Genomic DNA, 23,187 nt, shown 5'->3' with positions numbered 1-23,187 from the left:
CCTGAGTTCTCTCCCAACTAGCTCATCTCACCCAAATAACTCACAAATTTAAGGATCCTACCTTAGTCTCTCTCTCCCCAGTGTCAGTTCTATAAAGTCAAATGCCTAATGGACATTTAAGACCCAGAGACATTTCAAGGTCAGCATGTTAAAAAAAAAAAAAAAAAAAAATTCATTATTTCCCCCCTCTCTCACCAAGCTTTTTCATTTCTTTCAGAAATACCACTATTTCCCCAGTGTCCCTGCTTCATATCCCTAACTCCTCACTTCCTTCAACCTAGCTATCCAATCACTGGCAAAATCTTGTCATTTCGACTTTCACAAAATCTCGTTAACACTCCCCCCAACCCCCTTTCTTCCTGCTCAGACAGGCACCATTCAAATCCTCACCTGGACTATTTCACAATGTTCTTGTTCGTCTCTCTACCTCACATCTCTGTACTACAATTTATCCTCCACAAAGCTGCCAAAATAATTTTCCTTAAGTACAAATATAACCCTGTCATTCCTCCATTTGGTGGACTACACTGACTCTCCATTGCTTCAAGTTAAAACAAACTCTGATGGTTGACTTTTAAAGCCTTTCAAAACCTGCTCATAAACCTATCTTCCAGTCTCACCCTGGCCTGCTTCCTTTCCCAGACTGTGGTCGGAGCCTATTGGCTTTTGTATTGGCTGCCCCAAGACAGGATTGTACCTCAACTCTGACTTATAAAATCTCATTTTCTTAAGACACAACTCAAATACTACTTTTATGCAGAGCCTTCTTTGGACCAACTTCCCGTATCATCAACCAATTCTCCCTTCAGACAACAGTGCCTCTCTTCCTTAACTATCTTTTCTTTTACTTCCTTATTTTGGATTTGTACTATATGTACATATATGTGTTAAGTGTTAGCTTCTACAACAGAATCTAAGTTCTCTTAGTAAGAAAGAATTGTCTAATTTCATTTTTAATATCTTCAGTATATTGCACAATGACCAGGCACTCACAAATGCCTCTTTAAATTAAATTCTTTTCAAAAGTTACAATTCTATGAAAATAAGAACAAATGTTAAATAAAAGCAAGCTTAATTTTTATTGATACTTTCCTAAATAATACTTACAGGTGTGGAGACACTCTGTCACTGTAGTTGGCTTGATGAGATACCCTTTACAGATGTAACAGGTAATATGAGGATTGAAGTCTTTCACCAAATGCTTCCTTTGAGTAGCCATTCGAAGAGTAGATGGTATTGTTGAGTATCTTCTACAAGAAATTGCTTATGTAGATCAAAGTGGAATCACAGGAACTGATGTATTTCTTTGTATAGGTGGACTTTCTGAGACATCTGAATGAATCAATCTTCTCATAAGAATACTGCTCATAACTCCGTTGGGAGATTTTACTTTTTCATACCTGTAATATTTTAGAGAACAAATATGAAATTACATTTACTATGTATCATAAAAATAATTTTCAAAATTAGCTGTAATTTGAATGACTGAATTTAACCTGGCCTTACATATTAGGACTTTTAAACAGTCTTAACTTTGCTCAGAAGAAGGAAAAGTGGCATACCAATTATCAAAATTAAGAGCATATTTGATTTTTCTTATGCAACATGATAACTGTGAAAATATGTATAGAAAAATTGCAGTTAACATATATTGGATTACTTACTATCTGGGAGAGGGGGTGGGGGGAAGGAGGAAAAATTGGAAAACAAGGTTTTACAAGAATGAATATTGAAAATTATACACGTTTTGTAAATAATAAAGTTTTAATAAAAGTCTCTTATTTTTCTCAATTCTTTTAACTTTTGCTACTGAACCTCATTCTAACTATTGAAATCCCCATGTATATGGGCTCCTAATAATGCAAATAACATATTAACAAAGTTTCTTTCATATATCCACTGTAAAAATCTCTTGAATATTTATAATATATATAAAATCATATATTTAAGAATTTACAGATATTTTATATTGATTATGATGAACACTTAACTCACTGTTGGACTGTGCATCTTTAGGTAATCCTAATATAATGCAAAGAACTTAGAACCTATACCCATGGAAAATAACAGGTCCATTGAAGGGAACTCTGAAATTATCTACCCAACCTGCAAGAAACTGAAGCCCACACTGAGTTGTCCAGCCAAAGCCTCAGAAGTTAAGCTGCCAGAGCTGGGCTTCTAAGAGATCTTCTGACTTCAAATCCACTTTACCACTGTCACCAACACAAGTGCATTTTCTGTGCTTTTCCTTCATTAGAAGAGCACAAATTAGAATTTTACATGAAAAAGATCTTTCATTGAGGCCCAACCCTCCCATTTTACAAATAAGGAAACTGAGGCTAAGAAATCAAGTGACTTGTAAAGGTTATACAGCTAATGAGCTCCTGAACTTTGAATTCAAGTCCTCCTGCCTCCACTTCCAATACACCAACCAATTTCATTGTATATAATACAAACAAATGACATTAGTATATAACACAAATCACTTTACAAATATCTCATTTAAATCATCACAATACCTGAAGCAGGTATATTTTTACAGAAGAGGAAGCTGAATCCTGGAAAAACTAAGTTTATATAGAGCCTTCCATACAAAATCTGTGTACTGTAAGTAGTATCTTCCCCTTTTACAGAGGGGGGGGGGGGGGGAGGTCATACAAGGAGCAGGTGGAAGAGACCAGACTCAAAATTCACTTTTACTGATTCCAAAACTAAAATCCTTACCTCTCTAGGCTTTATTTTCCTTATCAATAAATTATGGTGGGAGGGGATTAGATTTACGATAGCCAAAGATCCAGTTCTAACAACCTAAGAAATTGTAATAGTTCAAGAATGCAACAAGTTTATTGATAGGCTACAAATTAATGCTTCATAAAAGCTCAACATTCCAATTAATCACTATTTCTTAAGGAAATACTGAAAACTTTAGTGCAGACATGAGTCCTTGCCCTCAATTACAACTCAATCTCTGTACTATAAAATGGAATATGAGAATAGCAGCAGGGAGGAATATGAGGTATGGAAAGAGGTAGAAGAGCAATTAGGGAGGAAATAAATCCACAGCTTTTTTTTTTTTTTTAAGTTTGCCTGTCTTTTCTTTTGACCTCGGTGTCCGGGACTCGGCACGCTACGGTGTGGGTGCGGTTGGGGCACCTAAATGGGGGCCCGTTTTTCCGAAGGATGCGCAGGTGGCCTGGCCCTGCCAGGTCTGCACGTGGTATTTTGGTTCTTTTCTTAACATTTAGATTCGACTTGGAATATGCCCCATCTCCCGAGGAATGGATAGAGGGCAGAGAAGAGGGTCCCTCTGTCCCCACCTCCCCAATTCTCCTCACCCCAAACTTCCCGCTTTGCGGAGGGCGAGATGGGATGTCCGGGGCCGGTCTCCCCGCCTCGATCCGGGCAGGGCCGGCCCGGCTCGCCCTCTCCCCGCTGCGGCAGGTGCCTGCAAGTGGCCGCTTCCCCGCTGGGTGCAAAGTTCCGGGGGGCGTGGGCTCTAGAGCTCCCCGCCCCCGCCCCGGCCCCCTCCTCACCCCCCGGGGCCGCCGCTCCTTACCCGCCAGCCCCAAGTGCACAGCTCGCCGCCCGCCAGCATGCCAGCCCCAGAGAAGGAAAGTGAAAGAGAAAGACCGCCAGCCCGGCCCGCCGGCCCAGCGCCCGCGCGGCCTGGCCCAGGCTCCCTCCCGGCCCGCCCCCGCAGCGAGGCGGGAGCGCGCCCCCGGCCCGCGCCGGCCCTCTAGGGCGGCCGGGGCCTCGGGGCACTCGCTGGCTCGCAACCGCCACTCCCCTCCCAGTCCCGCTCCCCCAGCCGCCCTTAGCCCCGCTGCCCCGCTCGGCCGGCGCGCCTCGCGCCCGCCCGCCCCCCACCGCGGCCGCGCCCCCTCCGCTCCCCCGGCAGGGCTCGGCCGCGTTCCCACGCCCCGCTCACCCGGGGAAGTCTCACTCGACACTAGTCCGCGCACCCTCTCTGCCTCGCCTCGGGTTTAACGCGTGGCTGCAACTAAATTTAGGGCGAGGTTTTGTTTTTCTCCATCATCACAAATGAGCAATTTTTTCTGCACCGGTGGCTTGTAGAGGCAACGGTCAAGGTTTCTGTTCGTCCAGTGAAACTCCTCTGCTCCGGGCGGCTGGGGACGCGTACTGTCGGCTCCCCCAAGTCCGTCTTAATCAGGTCTGATGGGGGCAGGGGGCTCGGTGAAATCGGGGGACCCTCCGATCTGCAACTTGCCGAGAAGTCACTATCCTAACTGTCGGGAGAACCGGGCGCTGTAGGCATTGGCGGCCAGGAGAAACTTGTTTCCTGAAAAGTCATTGAAATGTCTCAATGGATGGGTCAAAACGAAAAATCAGTTTTCCGAGATACCCCAACCCCCCCAACCCAAACCAAACCAGCAAACACCACCGCCGGCTCCGGTACCTCCAGCCCCACCTCCGACGGGCCAGCCATAAAGCCAGTACTTACTGACCACAGGTAGCCGTACTCAGCTGGACTCGCTACTAGGCCCCACCTAGGAGGCGGCTCTCGAAAACAATCACTCAGTTCGTCCCCGTAACCGACGAAACCCCAGTTAAATTGACTATCAGGGACTGCCTAGGTGGGGGACGGAGGAGGAAGAGCCGGGGACGGCCCAGACAGCCCACAAAAGGGAGGATTTTAAGTGGGTAAAGAAGCCCCGAAGGCAGTTTGCCTGAGGGACAGGGCAGGGCGACGCCGCGGGAGCGGGAGCGGGAGGGGGTGGAGGTTACCAGACTATTCAGTCACCTCCTAGCTTTACTATTTCAGCCCCGACCCAGCAGCCTCCTCTCCCCCCTCCCCTCTAACCCCTCTAATCCTCGGGCTGCGGAAGGCCCGAGAAATGGGTACAAATCAGGCCTCCGGATTAGCTATTTCCTCCTGGGACAAGCCTTTGGAACTTAGTTTCCTCTTCTGTAAAATGAGAACACTACCTACTTCACAAGTTTTTGTTTTTAATGTTTCAAATAATGTAGGTAGGTAATAAAGTATATAACTTGCTTTGTAAACAGTGTTATCCCTAAAGAAATCTAATTAATTCTCTGCTCAATAAATTCAAATGGCTCCCAATCTCTAGGATCAAATACAAATGAAACCTTTTCGAGCCCTTCACTATCTTTCCCGTCCACCTTTAGGATATCTACAGATTAGCCAGATAGGTATTTTTGAGGTTCCTCACACACAGGACATTCCCCCCCACCTCTCATTTCACTGTCTTTGCCTTTGCATGTGTTCCTTCTCCATAAGCTCTCTCAGAATATCTAGTTTCCTTCAAAGCTTGGCTGAAGGGCCACTCCATTCCTGGGGTCCTTTGTTTCCCCTTAGCTGATAGTACTTTCCCGGATTTAGCAATTACATAGATTATGTAATTATATGTAGAGAAAGGTGATCTATAGATGCATGTATTAGAGATTTTATAAATATTGTATACACGTTATAGACATGTATATACACATATCTATGTCATCCATATATGTCATCTCTATAATTACAGCATCTATAGATCCATTTATATACTCTAAGGGCACTGACCAATGAATGATACAACAGTTAACAGACCTGGGTCAGGAGTCATGAAGACCCAGTTCATATTTGGCCATTTACTAGTGCTGTAATCCTGAGCAAGTTACTTAGCTTCTGTTTTCCAGCTTCCTCCTTTATAAAATGGAGATAATAACCTATCTCCTGGCATTGTTGCAGAAACCAAGTGAGACAAAAATTATAAAGCACTTAGCACAGTTCGTTACATATAATATATGTAGGTGCTTAGTAAAATGCTCATTGGTTGATATGCAAGTCAGTTATTATTCTTCCCTGAATTACTGAATGGATATATACATGTAGGCAAGGAAGCCGAAAACATTGCTGGAGCCTAAAGTGGCTCTTAACAATCTTTAAAGATTAATTGCTGCAGGATAGCTAAGTGGTGGAGTGGATAGAGCACCAGCCCTGAAGTCAGGAAGACCTTAGTTCAAATTTGACCTCAGATATCTAACACTTCTAGCTGTGTGACCCTGGGCTTGTCACTTAATTGCCTCAGCTAAAAAAAAAAAAAAAAAAAAAAAAAATTGCTGCTTTAAATCTGACCTATATCAAAATACTAAAAGGAATAAATAGAATTTATATCATTCTTTGTATAATTAAATTTATGGCAGATGGGGCCAGGAAAGACAAAAATGCAATTTGTACTATTACCAAAAGAGCACTGCACATCAAAAACAACTTTCACCAAGGCTACTTTACTAATCCTAATGGGAACCCCCTCATAAATCTCTATCTGCCAGTTTGCTAAACTGTGATCAGCTTCAATAAGTTACACCAATCATGATGAGCTGGGAAAACAGGCTAGGTAAATGACTTTATGCTTGAAGGATTTCACTGCAGATTTCTTTAATCTCTGAGAATAAACAAACCACTATAAGAAAAGTTATCTTATTTTCAGTATATTTAAAATATGTAATAGAAGCTAGTCCTATTATAAGTCATAACATACATGCAGCATGCCAATTTTAAGAAATTACCATTCACAGCACAACTGTCTACTGAAAAGTACAATAAATATATGGATGCTTTCCCATTTTCTTGAAAAATTTTACAAGTGAAGTTCATTATTAGTACACACATTTGGTACTATTATCCATTGTGCCACCAAATATGTGCAGTTCATATATATTGTCCAAACAGACTGAATGACTTTGGATCAATATAGACAAATTGCTTTTATGAGAAAACAACACAGTGGAAAAAGGTCAGAAGAAATTAACTTTTTTCCCCCCGGTACATATGACATTGCCTTCCAAACATATTAATCAAGGATTCCTTTTGCAAAAGGTATATTTCTAAAGAATGGTTAACAAAACAAAAAGATAACTTCTTGCAACCAAGAAAAAAATTAATAAGAAATTTGTTAACACCTTTCTCCTTCATGTCCCTGCTACTTCAGTATTGCTGAACTCATAGGCAATGTTTTATTCTTTACTAAAATTCACACACACACACACACACACACACACACACACACACACACACACACACACCCTACCACTCCTTCATGGCCAAACTTCTATAAAATATCCTCCACTCACTGCCTCCACTTAGGCTACCAACATGCATAGATCCCCATCACTCCATTCTTTCCCTAGTCTCCCCAAATCCTCAAAACCTTCCCTTTACTCCTTCTAAAAGTTATCATTCTCTTCCTTCCCTTTCATTGCCACAAATCTAGAAAGACTAAGCTCCATTCACAGTCTCCAATTCTGTGCCACCTCTTCATTGCTCAAAATCTTAAAATCTGGTTTTTCTGCCACTCAAGTTTTTTCTTCTCCAAACTTATGAACACTATCATGAAATCCAACAACCTCTTTTTCTAAAATTATCTTTTAATTTCCCGGTGGGAATTTGCACCAAGAGTCCGTGTTGTCTTTTCCCCAAGTGATACAAGACACATTCTTAGACAATTCAAAGGATCACAAAACCTGCAATCCCCTAGTCCAAAGGCCTTCCTTATGGATGAGGACAGTGGCCTAGAAGTCCAGAGTGATGCTCAGGGTGGTCCAAGTAGTCCACAGGGAGCCATCACTGTTAGACCTGAGTCACCAGTCTTCAAATTCAAAATGGGCTGAGGCAGGCAAGGAAAATAGGGAGGACTACTGTCTGAGACTACCCTGGGAGAGAAGGGGGGAAAAGGGATGGAGGCTGGGCTTGACCAACAAGGACAAAGTAGCTGACACAGACATCCAAGTGTAGGAGATCATTAAGACATCACATCCTCTTTCATTGATGAATCTAGTCCCCTGGCCCTGACCTTTTCCTCCTAAGCTCTTACATATCTTTCTAGTCCCCTTTGCTGATTCTTCATCTTATGTGGATCCCTTCAACATGGAGGGCTTTCAAAGCCTTCTCTTTATTCAAGCCTTCTCTTTTTCTTTCTTCTGACAACCTCATCCAAGGGGCCTCCATGCAAATACTTCCAGATTTTATTTCCATCAGTTCCACATCTCTGATAGTTAGCTGGATAGCAGCATTTACATGGTCAGACAGCATCTCAAATTCAAGTCCAAAACATCCTTTTATCTTGCCCCTAAAACATGCTGCTCCTGTTGATGCCATGGTTAACCAGACCTATAACTCTGAGATCCCTGTAATTGCTTCTTCTCCAATCAGTTGTCAACCCTGTCCATTTTGCTTCCACAATCTCTCATATCTCTTTCTTCTCAACTTTCTCCCTCAACTGCAACTGCCTTTGTTCAGACCCTCTTCTTTGTCATCTCAACTACACAACTGGCTCCTAAACCACCAGTGTTCCTGCCTGTGAAAGCTCCTTAAAAGTATGCTCTCTTAAAGGTGTGAATCTCAAGGAATTCTAGTAAGTACATTACTGAACTGGAGAACTGTTAAGTACCATGCTAAATTAGATAATTATATCCATTTCAGTGACAGCACCTTGTAAGAATCCTAACATCTCCCCCTTTCTTTTGATTTAGAATATAGGGTAGTCATGACCTTGAAACAGGTATACATAAATCCATCAATATGGGAGATATTTCACATAATTACATAAACACATAGTAACATAACACAGGCTAGAAGTGATATAACAACAAGAATCAACATGAGGAATTCATACATGTCCATAGGTCCTAGAAATAGTACAAAAGAAATCTATTGCCCATTAGGTCATGTGCCAGGAATCCAATAATTCCTGCAAGCTTTGAAGTCCTACAATAGTTTCATTAACAATTTTTCATCTCAAGGAATCCAATGATCTCTGCTGGTTTTCAAGTCCTTTAACAGTCTTATCTTGTATTAGAGAATCCAATGATTCCTGCAGATTTTGTTCTTAGGTCTTCTTTGTTTTGAGGCTTTTCTCCTTTTCCTGTCTCTCTCCAGGTGCTTGTTGCCACCCACCTGTTTCCTTCTCTGTCTGTAAAAATACAAGCAAACCCTCTCTCCCAGGCAGTTAACTTATCTAATTTCCTTCTATTTACCACTTTCTAAATCTCTTCTCATCATTTGGCAATTACATTGGAGCTGTTTGCCCTGGACACTGCCCTGTTGATTTAAAAGGCCTGTATTCTCCCCAACTGTAATACCTTTCTGTTATGTGATTACTTTATGGCTGATAGATCACATCAGAGTCCTGACCTTCTAAAGGCTCTTTGGGGTAATCTCAGCTGCCATCATGCCCCACCTATTTTTTGATTGATATCTTGGAGCTGGGCTCCGCTTCTCATTTCCCTGGGTCAATCCACATTCTGAGGCCTAGTGGAAGTCCTTGTGATATTTTGGACATGAAGTTTTAGGTCTTTTCTCAGCCTGTCTTCTCACTCTATCCCCATATCTACACTGAGCTCTTAGATGTCCAAGTTTTCCAAATTGAAAACATTTGACGAATTTCTCAAGAAGTCCCTTGCCAGGAGGGATCCTGTCTTTCCATGTTCAGCATAGTCTGGGTGTAAAAAGTATTTGTTCCCACTGTAGCACAGTGTCTTATGATCTTTTCTAAAGAAGCATCTTTGTGTAGTCCCCATATGATTCTTTTGCAAACCTCATTGGCATTTTCCATAGCCAAATGTCTAGTCATTATTTCTGTAGCTGCATTCTCTCCAATAGTTCTTGTGACAGCAGTTTGCAGACGTCCCATAGAATCCGCAAAAGGTTCATTGGGACCTTGCTCTATTTTTGTTAAGACTTCCCCTCGATCTTTCTGTCTGGGGAGGGAACCCCAAACTTTTATTGCAGCCTTAGAAATTTGCTCATACACCGTTATGGGATAATAAATCTGTTCTGAATTCTTTCCATACTGATCTTCAGAACCTGCTAGTTGGTCAAAAGTCACTTGTATGTTAACTTCTGTTTGCCTATTGCATCTGACTTGAGTCCTACATAATCCATCATACTCTGAAAGCCACAACAAGTTTTGTCCAGTTTCTAAATATGTTCTTGCTATGGATTTCCAATCATTCGGGTTAGGATTTCATAAGACAAATTATCTAGTAACATTAGAGTGCAACCTTTTTTCAAATCCTTAAATATTGTCCAAATCAGAAGGAGTGTATCTTCTCCTTTTTTGACCTGAAGAGTCAAGCTCTTCAATCACAGGGTATGCATCTATAAAATCACTTATATCCTATCCTTCATTTTTTGCCTTACCTAATGCTTTTTCTAATCTTGCCATAGGCTGCTGTATAGGAGATTCTGTTTGTGTCACTGCCTCTTCCCGTCCTCCTTCTTCCTCTACCCATAAAGGGTTAATTGAGGGAGGTACATCAGGGGATTGGAAATGATCTAATTTCCCCTGCTGTTAATTCTTATCTGATTCTTAGTCCTTTTCACCTAATTTATTTGATCCTCCCCCTCTTGCTCTCTCTTTTTTTTCCCTTATTCTATAACTTATATAATTTCCTAAAGCCAGTTGAATTAAATTGTATGCATTAAGTGTGTCTTTGGAAATTGAGTCAAGTCCATTTTTGTTGTAGTAGTGACAAAATTCCTCTCCTACTTATTTCCATTCTTCTAGATCCAATTCTTTTTCCATAGAAAAACAAGGACATATGAACTGCAGTTTTTAAAAGTTCAGTGACCTCCTGCAAAATTATAATCAATCCTTGGCTTTTCATAACCTTGACAATGCTCTCTAAACATTTTCCTTGACCAGAAACCAAAGGCTGTTTTCTAAAAATTTGCCCCATTTCGCTGAAATTCTATTTTAGCTCTTTAACAAAGTTTCCTTGTTTTACTCACCCTAATTTCTGGGTCAGAGAGACTTTTCCACTGGTTCAGGATCAGAGGCTTTTGCACTGAAATCAGGATCTTGTCTGTCCCACATTCAGGTGCCAAAATGTAAAGTTCTGTTTCTCTAGATTGTAATCGTTTTCTTGGGGGCAGGTTTCTTGGGGAGCTTCCTTTCAGTTCAGTTCCAATAATCACCTCAAATGCAACCAGGAGTTAAAATCTGGATCCTTTATTGTGACCTTCATATATTGTCTCTTCTAAAATCTTATCTCCTTCACTTGGGGCTTGGCTAGTTTTCTGGAGACCTTCCTTTATCCTTGGTTCCCGAGAGCTCTTGCTTCTAGTCCTTTGTCTCTTCCACCTTCTGCCTCTAGCTCCCTCTGAATCCAAAGCCTCCAACCAGCACAAAGGTAGAAAATGGAATGAATCAGACTCTGCCTCCAAAAGTGTGGGATTGTGGGATACCAGAAGTCAATCCTAGTTGTGAATCTCCTCCCAGAGAATGGGTTTGTGGGTATTCCCTGGGCTTGTGGGAGCTCCTTAAAAGTATGCTCTCTTAAAGGTATGAATCTTCATGAAACTTTCCCAGACTGTTTCCTTTCTTTTGGGGAAAGTAACCTCTTTTCTTTATTTGTCCCATAGAATTTTAGCAGTTCAATCCTTGGTGCTTACTAAACTCTTATTTACAAGTCTTCTTTCCAAAGAATTGTAGATCAAAGTCTTTGGAACTAGTATCTCTCAACAGTGCCTGGACATATAGTAAATGTTGATTAAATGCTTATTGAGAGAATTAAATTCCCATTGTATACTGAGCTTATGCCAAGCACTGAGGAAATGAGAATAATGAAAGAGAGCATATTAATAAAATAGAAAAACACTACCGATTTTCAGTATCTATGCTTATACCATGGAGATTGACAAAAATATCTCATGAAACAGCATGCAATTATATTAAACTTAGTAGAGAGATTCCTTATGTTGAGAAGCAGCACATAGGGGATAAAGAGCCACTCTTGAAGTGAAGATGACCTGGGACTTAAGTCCTGTCTCTAGTGCATACTATCTGTGTAATTAATTATTTAATCACAATTGCTCAAGACTTAAAGTTAAAAATGAATAGCTGCTAAGTAAAAGAGGGAATTCCATAGTAGAAATTCTTTAAGAAGATGAAATCATAGGTTCTGATTTTTTAAAAAGTCTTAATTTAGTATTTTGTAAATAAGTTTAGACCTGGAAAGGACCTTATACATAATCAATAATTTTGTTATTTTTGTTAAGGCAGGTTATACTACTTGCCTGCTCTGTACTTTACAATCTCAAAAAACCTTCACTCCATCCATTCCCACTAGATATCCTCTCATTCATGGCAAAACTCACTGAGAAAGCCATTTAAAAGAAATGTCTTCATCTTCCTTTCTCTTGTTTTCTTAACAATACTTCAACTTTTCCACGAAAACTGCTCTCCAAAGTGGAGGAAGATTGAATTTCTCCATTTATGTAGTGCTCATGTATCAGATACTATGCTGCGCATTTTCTATAAATATTATCTCAATTGAGCTTCACAACAAACCTGTGAAATGGGTGCTGCTATTATCCTCATTTTACAGTTGAGGACATGGATTAAACAGCATCTTTAGTCTGATTGAACCTCAGTTCTGATTCCAGAGCCCAGTGCACCATTGGCTACCAGCTGATTCTAAAACGTTAGCAGTGATCTCTTACTTGCCAAAGATCCTGGAATGTTTTGTTGTTTCCTTCTCCAGTTCATTTTACAGATGAGAAGATGGAGATAAACAGAATTAAGTGACTTGCCTAGGGTCCCACTGTTAGTACCTGTCTGAGGTCCCAGTTGAACTCAGGCCTTCCTGACTTCAGGCAGAGGTCTATATTCACTGCGCTCCCTAGTGGCCGAATGAATAATTACTGATTGGTGAGGAAATTGTAAAATAAATTGCCAGGATTTCAAAAGATGCTTCTCAGGAAGTGTGAGTTTCAAAGCATGTGAGTTTTTAAAGATAGGGGCTGTTGAAGGAGGAAAGAAGGGCACTTGCTGGCATAAGAAGTTCTATGTAAAAAGGCAGCAGAAAGGAATCAACAGGGAGAGGCACCAGGAGAGACCTGTGTGACAGGTAATAAGGTGGAATGAAACTGACAATAGGTTTTGTATGAGATGGGGCTAAAGTTTTATACACCGAGGAATGAAACTGACAAAACGTGGGGCAGCGGTTTTGTACGGTCTCAGTGGGGCTAAAGTTTTATACAGTGGGAATCCCAGTGCAAGAGTCTGAATGAAGGAATGACATGATTAGAGAAACACAATTCTAGGGTTGGCTAAGTAAGCACAGCTTAGAAGGGGTATGGAATGGTGGATCCCACTAAGAGATGGGGCACTGTGGAAAAAAATGATAAAAAAATCATCTTTCTAGCATAACAATCAAGGCCATAGAGTACAGAGCCCTACCTTGGAACATTTTTATGCAAATAATCAGATTTTTGAGGTGTAGAAGACAGAATTAAGTACATGTTTGCTTCTGGTATGTAATGAGCATAGCATCACAGACAAGCTAATTTTAATCCTTCAATGCCCCTAAATAAATTGCTAAGACTAAACTGCAGACAAGTGGCAGATCTGCATTGGTGGTGGTATTTAGGGGGAACTTCCCCACCCAAAGAAAGACTCCAGCTGAATTTTTACTTCAATTAGGGCCAAGCTACCCAATCACAATTTTGGTCAGATACTCATTCCTTATATGCCTAATGCAAATATTCTAATAAGTGAATTAGCAAAAGAAAACTTTTATAAAGGGATGCTCCCCAAATGAAATAAAGGTAGCTTTCTCAGTGAATAATAGCCAAGATGACATTTTCCAACTTGGATTTTTCTTTGAGTTACAATTAATAATTAAACATTATGATTTATTTCAGTTAACTCCTATATATTTGATGTACCTTAAAATGATATTATGTTACATAAAAAGCTTATGTGGGACCCTTTGACCCAGCATTGCTGTTATTGGGATTATATCCCAAAGAAATACTAAAGAGCGGAAAGGGACCTGTATGTGCCAAAATGTTTGTGGCAGCTCTTTTTGTTGTAGCTAGAAACTGGAAGTTGAATGGATGTCCATCAATTGGAGAATGGTTGGGTAAATTGTGGTTGGGTAAATTGTGGTATATGAAGGTTATGGAATATTATTGCTCTGTAAGAAATGACCAGCGGGAGGAATACAGAGAGGCTTGGAGAGACTTAAATCAACTGTTGCTGAGTGAAATGAGCAGAACCAGAAGATCATTATACACTTCAACAACAATACTGTATGAGGATGTATTCTGATGGAAGTGGAAATCTTCAACATAAAGAAGATCCAACTCACTTCCAGCTGATCAATGATGGACAGAAATAACTATACCCAGAGAAGGAACACTGGGAAGCAAATGTAAATTGTTAGCACTACTGTCTATCTACCCAGGTTACTTATACCTTCGGAAGCTAATAATTAATGTGCAACAAGAAAATGGTATTTATACACATATATTGTATCTAGGTTATATTGTAACACATGTAAAATGTATGGGATTACCTGCCATCGGGGGGGAGGGAGTGGAGGGAGGGAGGGGATAATTTGGAAAAATGAATTTAAAAAAAAAAAAAAAAAAGCTTATGTGGTCCTCTATAATTTCACATTTCTCCCCAGATTTTCAGATAAGCAAATGTTAAATTTCAACCCAGATTACTACTATTTAAAAAATTTATTTATTAATTTTAAAAACTCAAATGTGGTCCATGTAACCTCAGACCTGTAAATTGTGTCTGAGTTTATTAGATCTAACTATAAGCTTTTCCTTTTTTGTCCAATTCAATTAAACATTTATTGAATAACTACTGTTTGTTTGCAGAGCATAGAACTAAGCCCTAGAGGAGATATAAAGTTTAAAAAACAAGGAGATAAGTCAGAAAATAACTGATATACAACAATATATTTTAAATTCATTGGAGAGGCACCAAACAATTCAGTGTGAGGTTTGATGATAACAGCTAAAGAAATCTAGAAAAAAGTATTTGAGAAGCTTTAGAGAAGAAGTAGCATCTGAACTGAGCTGTAAGGAGTAGGAATTCAACAAGAAGAAATAATGAGGAAGGGAATTCCAGCCTAGACATTAAAAGCAAATGCACAGGTGTGGGAAAAGTCCAGGATTTTTCCTATGTATTATTTATTTATAAATATGAAGTAAAAATAATAATAATAATAATAATAATAATAACCTGGTATTTTGTGGTTCAAAAGTAATTGAAGTATTTTGTCATCATCCTTCTGGATTATAAAAGGGTAGCGTTACCAATGAATTTTTGTGTTGTGTACCTGAATATAATTATCCTCAAAGGCAAAATTCCTACTAAACTTGAATACTTATCAAGTATGTATAACGTAAGTTGTTGTTAAGAGTGGTTATTGAGTCATTTTTTTTCAGTCCTGTCTGATTCTCATGACCTCATGAAGTTTTCTTGGCAAAAATACAAGCGAGGTGGCCATTTTCATGTCCAACTTATTTTACAGATGAGGCAAAGTGGGTTAAGTGACTAGGCCAGGATCACACAGCTAGGGAGTACCTGGGGCTGGATTTGAACTCAGGAAGAGGAATCTTCCGACTCTAGGCCAAACATTCTGGAGTTTGGCCACTCCAAACACTGTGCCACCTACGTGCCCTGTTAAACATGTGGCAGGATTGAAATAAGTGAAACAATGGTAAAAAATCAGAGTAAGAAAAAGGTTTTGAATCACTGTCTATAATCCAAGAGCTGCATCATGATATTTCAGTCATATATTTCTTTATAAAAGAATAAGAACTTGTAAAAATTAATTTAATTAATTATTTAAAAAAAAAAAAGAAGAACTCAATCAATCACCAAGGCTTTAATAAGTGACTATTAGATAACCAACGAGGATACAAAAACAAAATGGAAAAAGTCCTCCTTCAAAGAGCTTTCCTTGTAAAGAAGTCTTTACTTGATTATTGCTTTCTATCCTTTAATAACAGAAAAGGGAGAAAAGGCAGAACTACTTGTCATTTTGCTTCATTTCTGCCAAGGAAGGTAGTGATCCAAAAAACCATGGAATTAAACCCCCAGATAAGAGAAATATTACTAAGCAGGCACCTTGCCCTCTCAGTGAATTCAAGATAACCAAACCTGCGCAAGCAAACCCAGAGTTCTTTATAAAAGAAGTGGACAAGGTCTGACTGCTGAGCTTTTGGTAAAACTGTGGGGAAGGGAAGTAGAAAACCTGGACAGAAATAAATCTATATTCACTTTCCAAAGCGAACACATTGAGACTATAAACCAAAGTTCTCTGAGCTTCATTTTGATTCATGACTTGAGAGTCAAATAAGATGAGCTCTATTTAGTGCTTTGCAAACCTTCAAGTACTGAATAAAGCTCTCTTTCTCCTCCCATCTCCATCACCAAAGTTCTAGAATGTGTAAAAATGACTGGTCAACATGTTAAAAAGGAACCTGATCAAAAGGAGCCAGCTTAGGATCCTCAAAAACTAAGAACACACTAGCTTTTGGAACAATGTTAATGAAATGGTTCATAAGCATACTTACCAGTACACCTGAATGTCACCTAAGTGTCTGAAAGTAGATCCCTCACCCTTGTAAATAAAATGTGGGTTTGATGACAAATATTCAGAACTAGTTTAATGACTAGGTCTAAAGGGTGGTAATTAACAGGACAAAGTCAACTTTCAGGGAAGCCTCTAGTACAGTGCCCTGAGGTCTCTTTCTCTTTGACCCTGGGTTGTTCCATGAATGACTTATATGAAGCCATACATTATCAGATTTTTAGATGTCTCAGATCTGGGAAGGAGAGTTAATATGATGGATTACAGAATAAGAACCACAAAAGAGATCAATAAGATTGAATGATGGAGTGACTATAAGAAGTTTTAATTTAAAAGGGGTAATTATAAAATCTTGCATTTTAAAAAGAACTAGAATATCACATTAGTTCTCATTACATACTCCATATTTCACTTAAACTGATATACTTGCTGTAAATGCAAGATATTCTATATTACAAATTAAAATGACCTTATCTAGAATGTCCTTCCACTTAGCTTCCCTACCCCTCAATTGTCAGTGCTCTTATTTTATTTGTGGGTACATGTATTGTTTTCTCCACATAAACTTTTTGAGTAAAGATTGTTTCATTTTCTATTTTTATCCCAGAAGCCTAAAATAGTACCTAAGACAATACTAGTGTTTAATAGTTCTTTTTTGCTGTTCCTCAACATTCTGCATCCCAATTTCACACATTTTCATTGGCCACCTTTCAAGCTTAGAATTCATTGTTCTCATCTGTGCCTTTTGGCTTCCCTGGATTCCTTCAAGGCTCATCTTAAACCTTACCTTCTAGAAGAAGTCTTTCAAGTCCCCTCTAATGTTTTCCCTCTGAATTTATTTCCAATTTATATTGCCTATATCTTGGACATATACAATTGTTTGTGACCTTGAATTAAAGATTGTTTTTCTCTTCCTTCATCTCTCCAGCTCTTAGCACATTACTTGACATTTATAAATGCCTGACTCACATTGAATTAAGTACAAAAAACAAAACAAAACAAAAAAAACATTATGGTTGAGCCTATTGGATATTTTCAAATAAGTGTTGGAATGTAAATTCAATATTTTCAAAGTAGAGCTCATGATATTTTCCTAAAATTTTCTTTGCTTCTTAAACTCCTATTTCTGTTGAGGGCACAACCATCCTACCCATCACCAGACTCACAAGCTTGACATGATCTTTATAATGCCCTATCTAATTAGTTGCCACCTCCTATCAATTCTACTTCCATGAGCCTTTCTGCATCCATCCCTCTGTTTCTCCAATTACATCTTGGTTTTAGACCTTCATTGCCTCTAGTCTGGGCTCCTGCAATAGACTCTTAATCTGCTTCACTGCCTTAAATCTCCTTCTTGGAGTCTCTGCTCCACAAAGCTGACAGATTGCTATTCCTAATACCATGTCTGCCTATATACCACTCCCTTTTTCAATGGCTCCCCATTATCTCTAAGATTCAACAGAAGCTCCTACACATTTTAAAATCTCTATTTTTCTCAATTCATTATCTCCTTTACACACTCCACATTCCAGCCAAACCCGGCTTACTTACTGTTCCTTGTACATGACAGTTCATTTCTTCCCTCTATGCTAGTTGCTAGTCCACAAAAAATTCTGCCTTCCTTAAAGTCAACTTAACTACTCCCTCCTCTACAATTCCTATTCTGATACGTGATACATACATACATACACATGCATGCATATATATATATATATATACACACACACACACACACATACACATATATATATAATAATAGTTGGCTCCAGATATTTGAAAAGTTGTCACTTGCAAGATGTATTAAGTTTGTTATATGTGACAGAAGCAGGAGCAAAGGAGGGGGGGTGTGGAACTTTAAAGAAAAACTTCCCTTTCAATTAAAGCTGTCTAAAAGTAGAATGGCCTACCTCAGAAGGTGAAAGATGTCCTCCTTCCTGGAAAGTCTTCAAACTGGATAATTACTTCTTGGGGAAGATATAAAGTAAATTCTCTTTTAGGATTGATTTGCACTATAATTACCTTTGAGGTCCTTGACTCTAAAATATCTTGATTCTGTCATTTTATTCATGAAAAAACAACTAGGCACATTAAACAAATACAGACCTCTACAGTTGTATTTTAAGTATTTCTTATTACCCTATTAGAATAATTCTTTTGATTTATTTTTCAAAGGGACTAAATGATGTTATTCAATGCAGTCTTCTGAAATTTATACTTTAAAATGAATGCAGTTAAATGATGAAATGGACAGTAAAGACTTAAGTTTTTACTGGAGAGGGATACAGGAAAGGTAATGAGATTAACTTGGTGATAACTAGAATTAAGAAGCTGAAGGATATTTGACACAGTCTCAAAAGGTGGAAATCAAGTGAAACCACTAAAGATGACTATTACAAAGACATTAAACATTTATATAAAGACAAAAATGGTAAGAGAAGGATACTATAATAAACTACCTTTAAATACATTAGGCAAAAGAGGTAGACCATATTAAATTTTGCTCTCTTAGCACATGGTAATGAAAAGCTCACTAACAACAATGAAAAACATAGGCTTTTCTATTTCCCTCACTGCTTTTGATAAAGATGAGGTGTATGAAATTCACTAAAGCAAATATTCATATATTAGAAAAATAAATCAGAATCTTTTTTAACCAAGGGATAAAATAAAAATATAGTTAACCAGTCCAATAAATGGTGCATTTACATTAAAGAGGTCTTGTAACAGAGTATAAGAACTAGATTTGCTGCTACCTTCAATTTTTGCAGGCCAGGACAAATACTTCCCCTACAGGGAAGATGGTGGAAGGAAGGAAGAAAATCCAGGAGACCAAGGTTTGGGCATACCCCTACCATTAACTATATGCCTTAGGCAAGTTACTTAATTTCTACAAAAACCTTGATTGAAGATTTCTTCAACTTGTTCTGCTGTATCACTCAAATAGAATTTATTTAAATTATATTTTGAAATTAGGTTGCTAGACACTAAATACACATATGGGGGAATGCCTTTGGATAACTGTCAAAGAAATAAGAAAAAAATTATTCACAAGATTGTTTTGACAATCTGATTACAATCCCTAAGGAACAGAGGCAACCAGTTTTCAAACAAGTGACTAGCACAGACAGACAGACACAGACAGACATAGATACACAAGACACACAGAAAACTTTGACTGAGCATCTGCCAAATCATGGTTAATAGTAAGGACAATTAAGTGAAAACAAGGCCCCAAAGAGACTTTCCTGAAGACCTTTTACTAGAGAGCAAGAGTCCTCCAGTCTCTCAGGGGCACTATTCTTTATATTTAAGTCTTAGTGTATAAATTAAATTATTACTATAAGCTAATAGTGTGAGTTGGCCGCTAAATACCTACTATATTAAATTGAATTAATGGAAGCAGTGTACCTAAATCAAGAGAGATAACTGCCTCACTTCATTCTGAACTGTTCAGACCATATTTGAAGTACCAGTCCAATATTCCAAGTCTTTTTTTTAAAGATTCTTAAAAAGAAAAAAAAAAGCAATGAAAAATTGGAGCATGTACAAAAGAATAACTAGGATAAACTAGATAGATGCCCTCACAGGCTTTCTCCAACTCTAAATCTTTGGTGAGGGGTCTGGAAACTTTTATACATAGGGATGATTGAAATAAATGAAAATCTTTAAGCTACAGAGGAATATATTGGGGGTAGGGATAATAGTTGCTTTAAAATGGGTGAAGGCCTATCATATGGAAAATATATCACACTTTTATTGTAGTACTCAAGAGAGCAATAAAAGAACTGTAACAGATGTTGGCTCAATGTAAAGAAGATAATGAGAACTGTCCAAGAATAGAATAGTGGTCTTTGTGAGGCTCTTCTGTCACTAGAAGTGCTTATATCCCTATCCCTGAGGGTCTCCTGCATGGAATCTATCAGTCAACAAACCCTTAATTAAGCATACACTATAGACCGGCAAAGTGCTAAGCTAGGGATACAAAACCAAAAACCAAAACAAAACAAAACAAAACAAAAAACAAAAACAAAAACAAACAAAAAAAGGCAAGAAGTCCTTGTCCGAGGGGAGCTCACAATCTAGAGGGGGAAGACAATACATACACAGAAGCCGACCCAAGGGGCAGGATGAGGTCTAGGATGCAGCCAGGTGGGAAAATCATTAATAAAAGGCAGGCAAAAATTACAGAGATGTATCTGACCAGTACCTGTTCAGATGAATCAGTTGGTCTGTCATTGAGTCTCTCCTCTTGCTTTGAAGCTACAGAATTAATGCTGCTATCTGCATTAGCCTTGTGTTTGCTAGTCATCTTGCCTCATGTCTGTTCACTCCATATTTGCTTATAGTCTTCTGCTGCTCTTGGGTCTGCCCCACGCTCTCTCTTGCAACTATCCTGTGGAGAAGCTCCCTTGTTTCCCAGATAAAAAGATCTGAGCTTTGGGATCTCAGAATCTGAAGGTACCTTAAAAGTCAGCTGATAGCTAAGGTTTCCCACCTCCTGGCCCTGAGGGAGAGGAGGTTGAACAGTTCCTCTTGGATGCTTTATTTAAGGATAGTGCCCAGGCAGCAGAAGACTATAAGCAAATATGGATCAGGGTTCAAATTCCACCCCTGACATTTATGAGCTATGTGAATTTAAGCAATTCATTAATGCCTGTAATAACATCTCCCTGTAATAACATCTCCCAGGACTGCCATGAGGATCAAATGAGCTAGATATTGACCCTTTTCTTAACTTGTAATATCCAAGTCTAGAGTGGAATTAATTCCATTCTTCACAGACCAACCTTAGATGAAATGACCTAAAAGCCGAGGAAAGGGTCTGAGGTACTGTAGAGACCTACCTTCTGAAGCTAGCTCTGCTACTGGCCGGCCAGCTGTGGAACTGGGACAGGTGCTTCGTGGAGCCAAATTTCACAGAAATATATAGAATGTTAAAAATCAAAAGATCAGAGCTCAACTTCTCATCTTTCAGACAAGATGAGAATAAGCAAAGCAAGGTTAACTAAGGTAAACCAAGCAAAGCAAGATTGAGTGACCTGCCTAAAATTCCACAGCTAGCTGGCAAAGGATGATAGACCTGGACAGAGGGGCTACAAAAAAGCAGCAGCTACATTAAGTTACTTTTAAAGTCCCTCACAGTTCTAAAACTCAATAGGGCTTGGAAACTGCCTCACAGCACCCCTCTCCCAACCTAGTATTGGGTGGTGGGAGACAGGAGTGATGGCAGGAGGCACTAGCTAACCATCACTCCTACCAGGATGTTGTAGGCAATGGTAATTTCACCATCTTGATTCCCACGCAGAGAAGATGAGATTGCGGTTTAATTACCAACAGGCAAAGCAAATGGTCATTCAATGGAGGTAACAGAACCATTGCCAAGTCTTTTCCATGAAGAACAGATTATCGACTGTCCTTTTTCCCTTGCCAGGTTAAAGAGACAAAGACTTGCAGCGTGGGGAGAAAGAATAACAAACACAAATGTTTTCTTTTGACTGTCACAAAGCAGGTTTTGCCTTCCACTTCTGCCTTCATTTTCTACCCCAAAGACACTCAAATAGCTCCCCTGTAGAACTTGGGTAGAGGTATTTTCCCATCCCACCTGGGAATTAGTGATAGAGATCTTGAGAGAACAGAGGGTTTGAAGTTGTATGCTATCTGCTCAGATACTTACAGATAATGCTGCAGTTGCCCTGACAACTGGAGAGCATGGTGGAGGTCTGTCTATATGTCAAATTCAGCCTCACCATGGCTAGCTTCAGCAACCTGGATCCTGGTGTGAGAAGAGTCCCTGAAGGACAGGGCGGTGAGATATCACCAACCCATCTCCTTGGAGAGACAGCAGCTGCAACAAGAGAGGGCATAGTTTGAAATTAAGGGCAGTGCAGCTGCTGCAGCTGGCTATGGGCTGAGAGACCAAAAAAGGGAAACAAACGTGGCCACACACACAGTAGGGCCAACAGGTACTGGGTGTTACAGGCTGCTGGGTATGGGAAGACTGACCATTCAGTTAAGCTTCTGAAAGCTCACAGATCTGGTACAAAGCATGTCCTACAACATACCTGCATCAAATTGCCTGATGCTGATCAGTCCTCCACCAAAAGTAGGTTTCAGAATTGAAAATGTGTTTTTTTGTTTTATTTGTTCCCATACTAAAGCTGCATACACATACACATACACATGTGTGTGTGTATGTGTGTGTGTGTGTGTATGTGTATGTATAAAAGACAGAAAAGTAATTTGATAAATTCAGGTGTATAACAGCACATTCCATAAAGAATTGGGGCTCCCTGAGATACGATTTTAATGAAATATTCTTCCCTCCAAACATAATAGATGTTTGTCACTAATAGTTCCTAGAATATATGGAACTCAATGATTAAATATTTATGAATTATAATTAAAGAATTTTCCAGCTATAGAGTCTATTATCTATTGCCCAGTTTGGGGAGATTATTACTAATTTCAGCACCTATGTCTGATGCTCTGTATTACTATTTCATTTGACCTACAGGAGAAAAATTATGTGCTATGTTACTTCTGATGCTGTAAGTAAAGATTTTATGGACTTGTTTTCCACAGCTGAAATAAAATGTTTAGTTATTTGATTAATGTGAATTTTCAGTTTAAAGGAGGATATAAAAGTTGTCATTTTAATATAAATTAGAACTTTTGTTTTATGGATTCTTTAGAAATAATGATCTTTATGCAGAATGAACCACACATTTTTGGCTCTAGGCAATATGAAAATTTGCTTTGCTTGACTGCACATTGGTTACAAGAATTTTATTTGGAAGAGAGGGCGGAGAGAGAAAAAAA

At 39.1% G+C, this 23,187-nt stretch overlaps 1 protein-coding gene across 24 annotated transcripts in view; it reads right to left on the bottom strand.

Moving 5' to 3' along the window:
• The window catches only part of PCGF5 (polycomb group ring finger 5), a 156,768-nt gene that overhangs the window by 70,570 nt on the left and 63,011 nt on the right, over nucleotides 1-23,187 (bottom strand). For 6 of the 24 annotated variants that reach the window (XM_074295831.1, XM_074295838.1, XM_074295851.1 and 3 more), the window contains exons 3-5: nucleotides 22,043-22,213; nucleotides 3,929-4,300; nucleotides 1,108-1,400 (exon numbers count right to left, since the gene is read on the bottom strand). In XM_074295831.1, the coding sequence (XP_074151932.1) occupies nucleotides 1,108-1,219 (112 nt within the window). In that variant the 5' untranslated portion in view covers nucleotides 1,220-1,400; nucleotides 3,929-4,300; nucleotides 22,043-22,213. Of the gene's footprint in view, nucleotides 1-1,107; nucleotides 1,401-3,335; nucleotides 3,423-3,556; nucleotides 3,688-3,928; nucleotides 4,301-4,417; nucleotides 4,719-10,756; nucleotides 13,205-18,275; nucleotides 18,333-22,042; nucleotides 22,214-23,187 lie in introns of those variants that run through there. The other 18 variants (XM_074295832.1, XM_074295841.1, XM_074295854.1 and 15 more) reach the window with 11 other exon arrangements.

Source organism: Sminthopsis crassicaudata, chromosome 2 (assembly GCF_048593235.1).
Source record: "Sminthopsis crassicaudata isolate SCR6 chromosome 2, ASM4859323v1, whole genome shotgun sequence".
Classification (NCBI taxonomy): Eukaryota; Metazoa; Chordata; class Mammalia; order Dasyuromorphia; family Dasyuridae; genus Sminthopsis; species Sminthopsis crassicaudata.
Note: the sequence above shows the minus strand (reverse complement) of the source record. Positions and strands in the feature narration are given on the sequence as shown.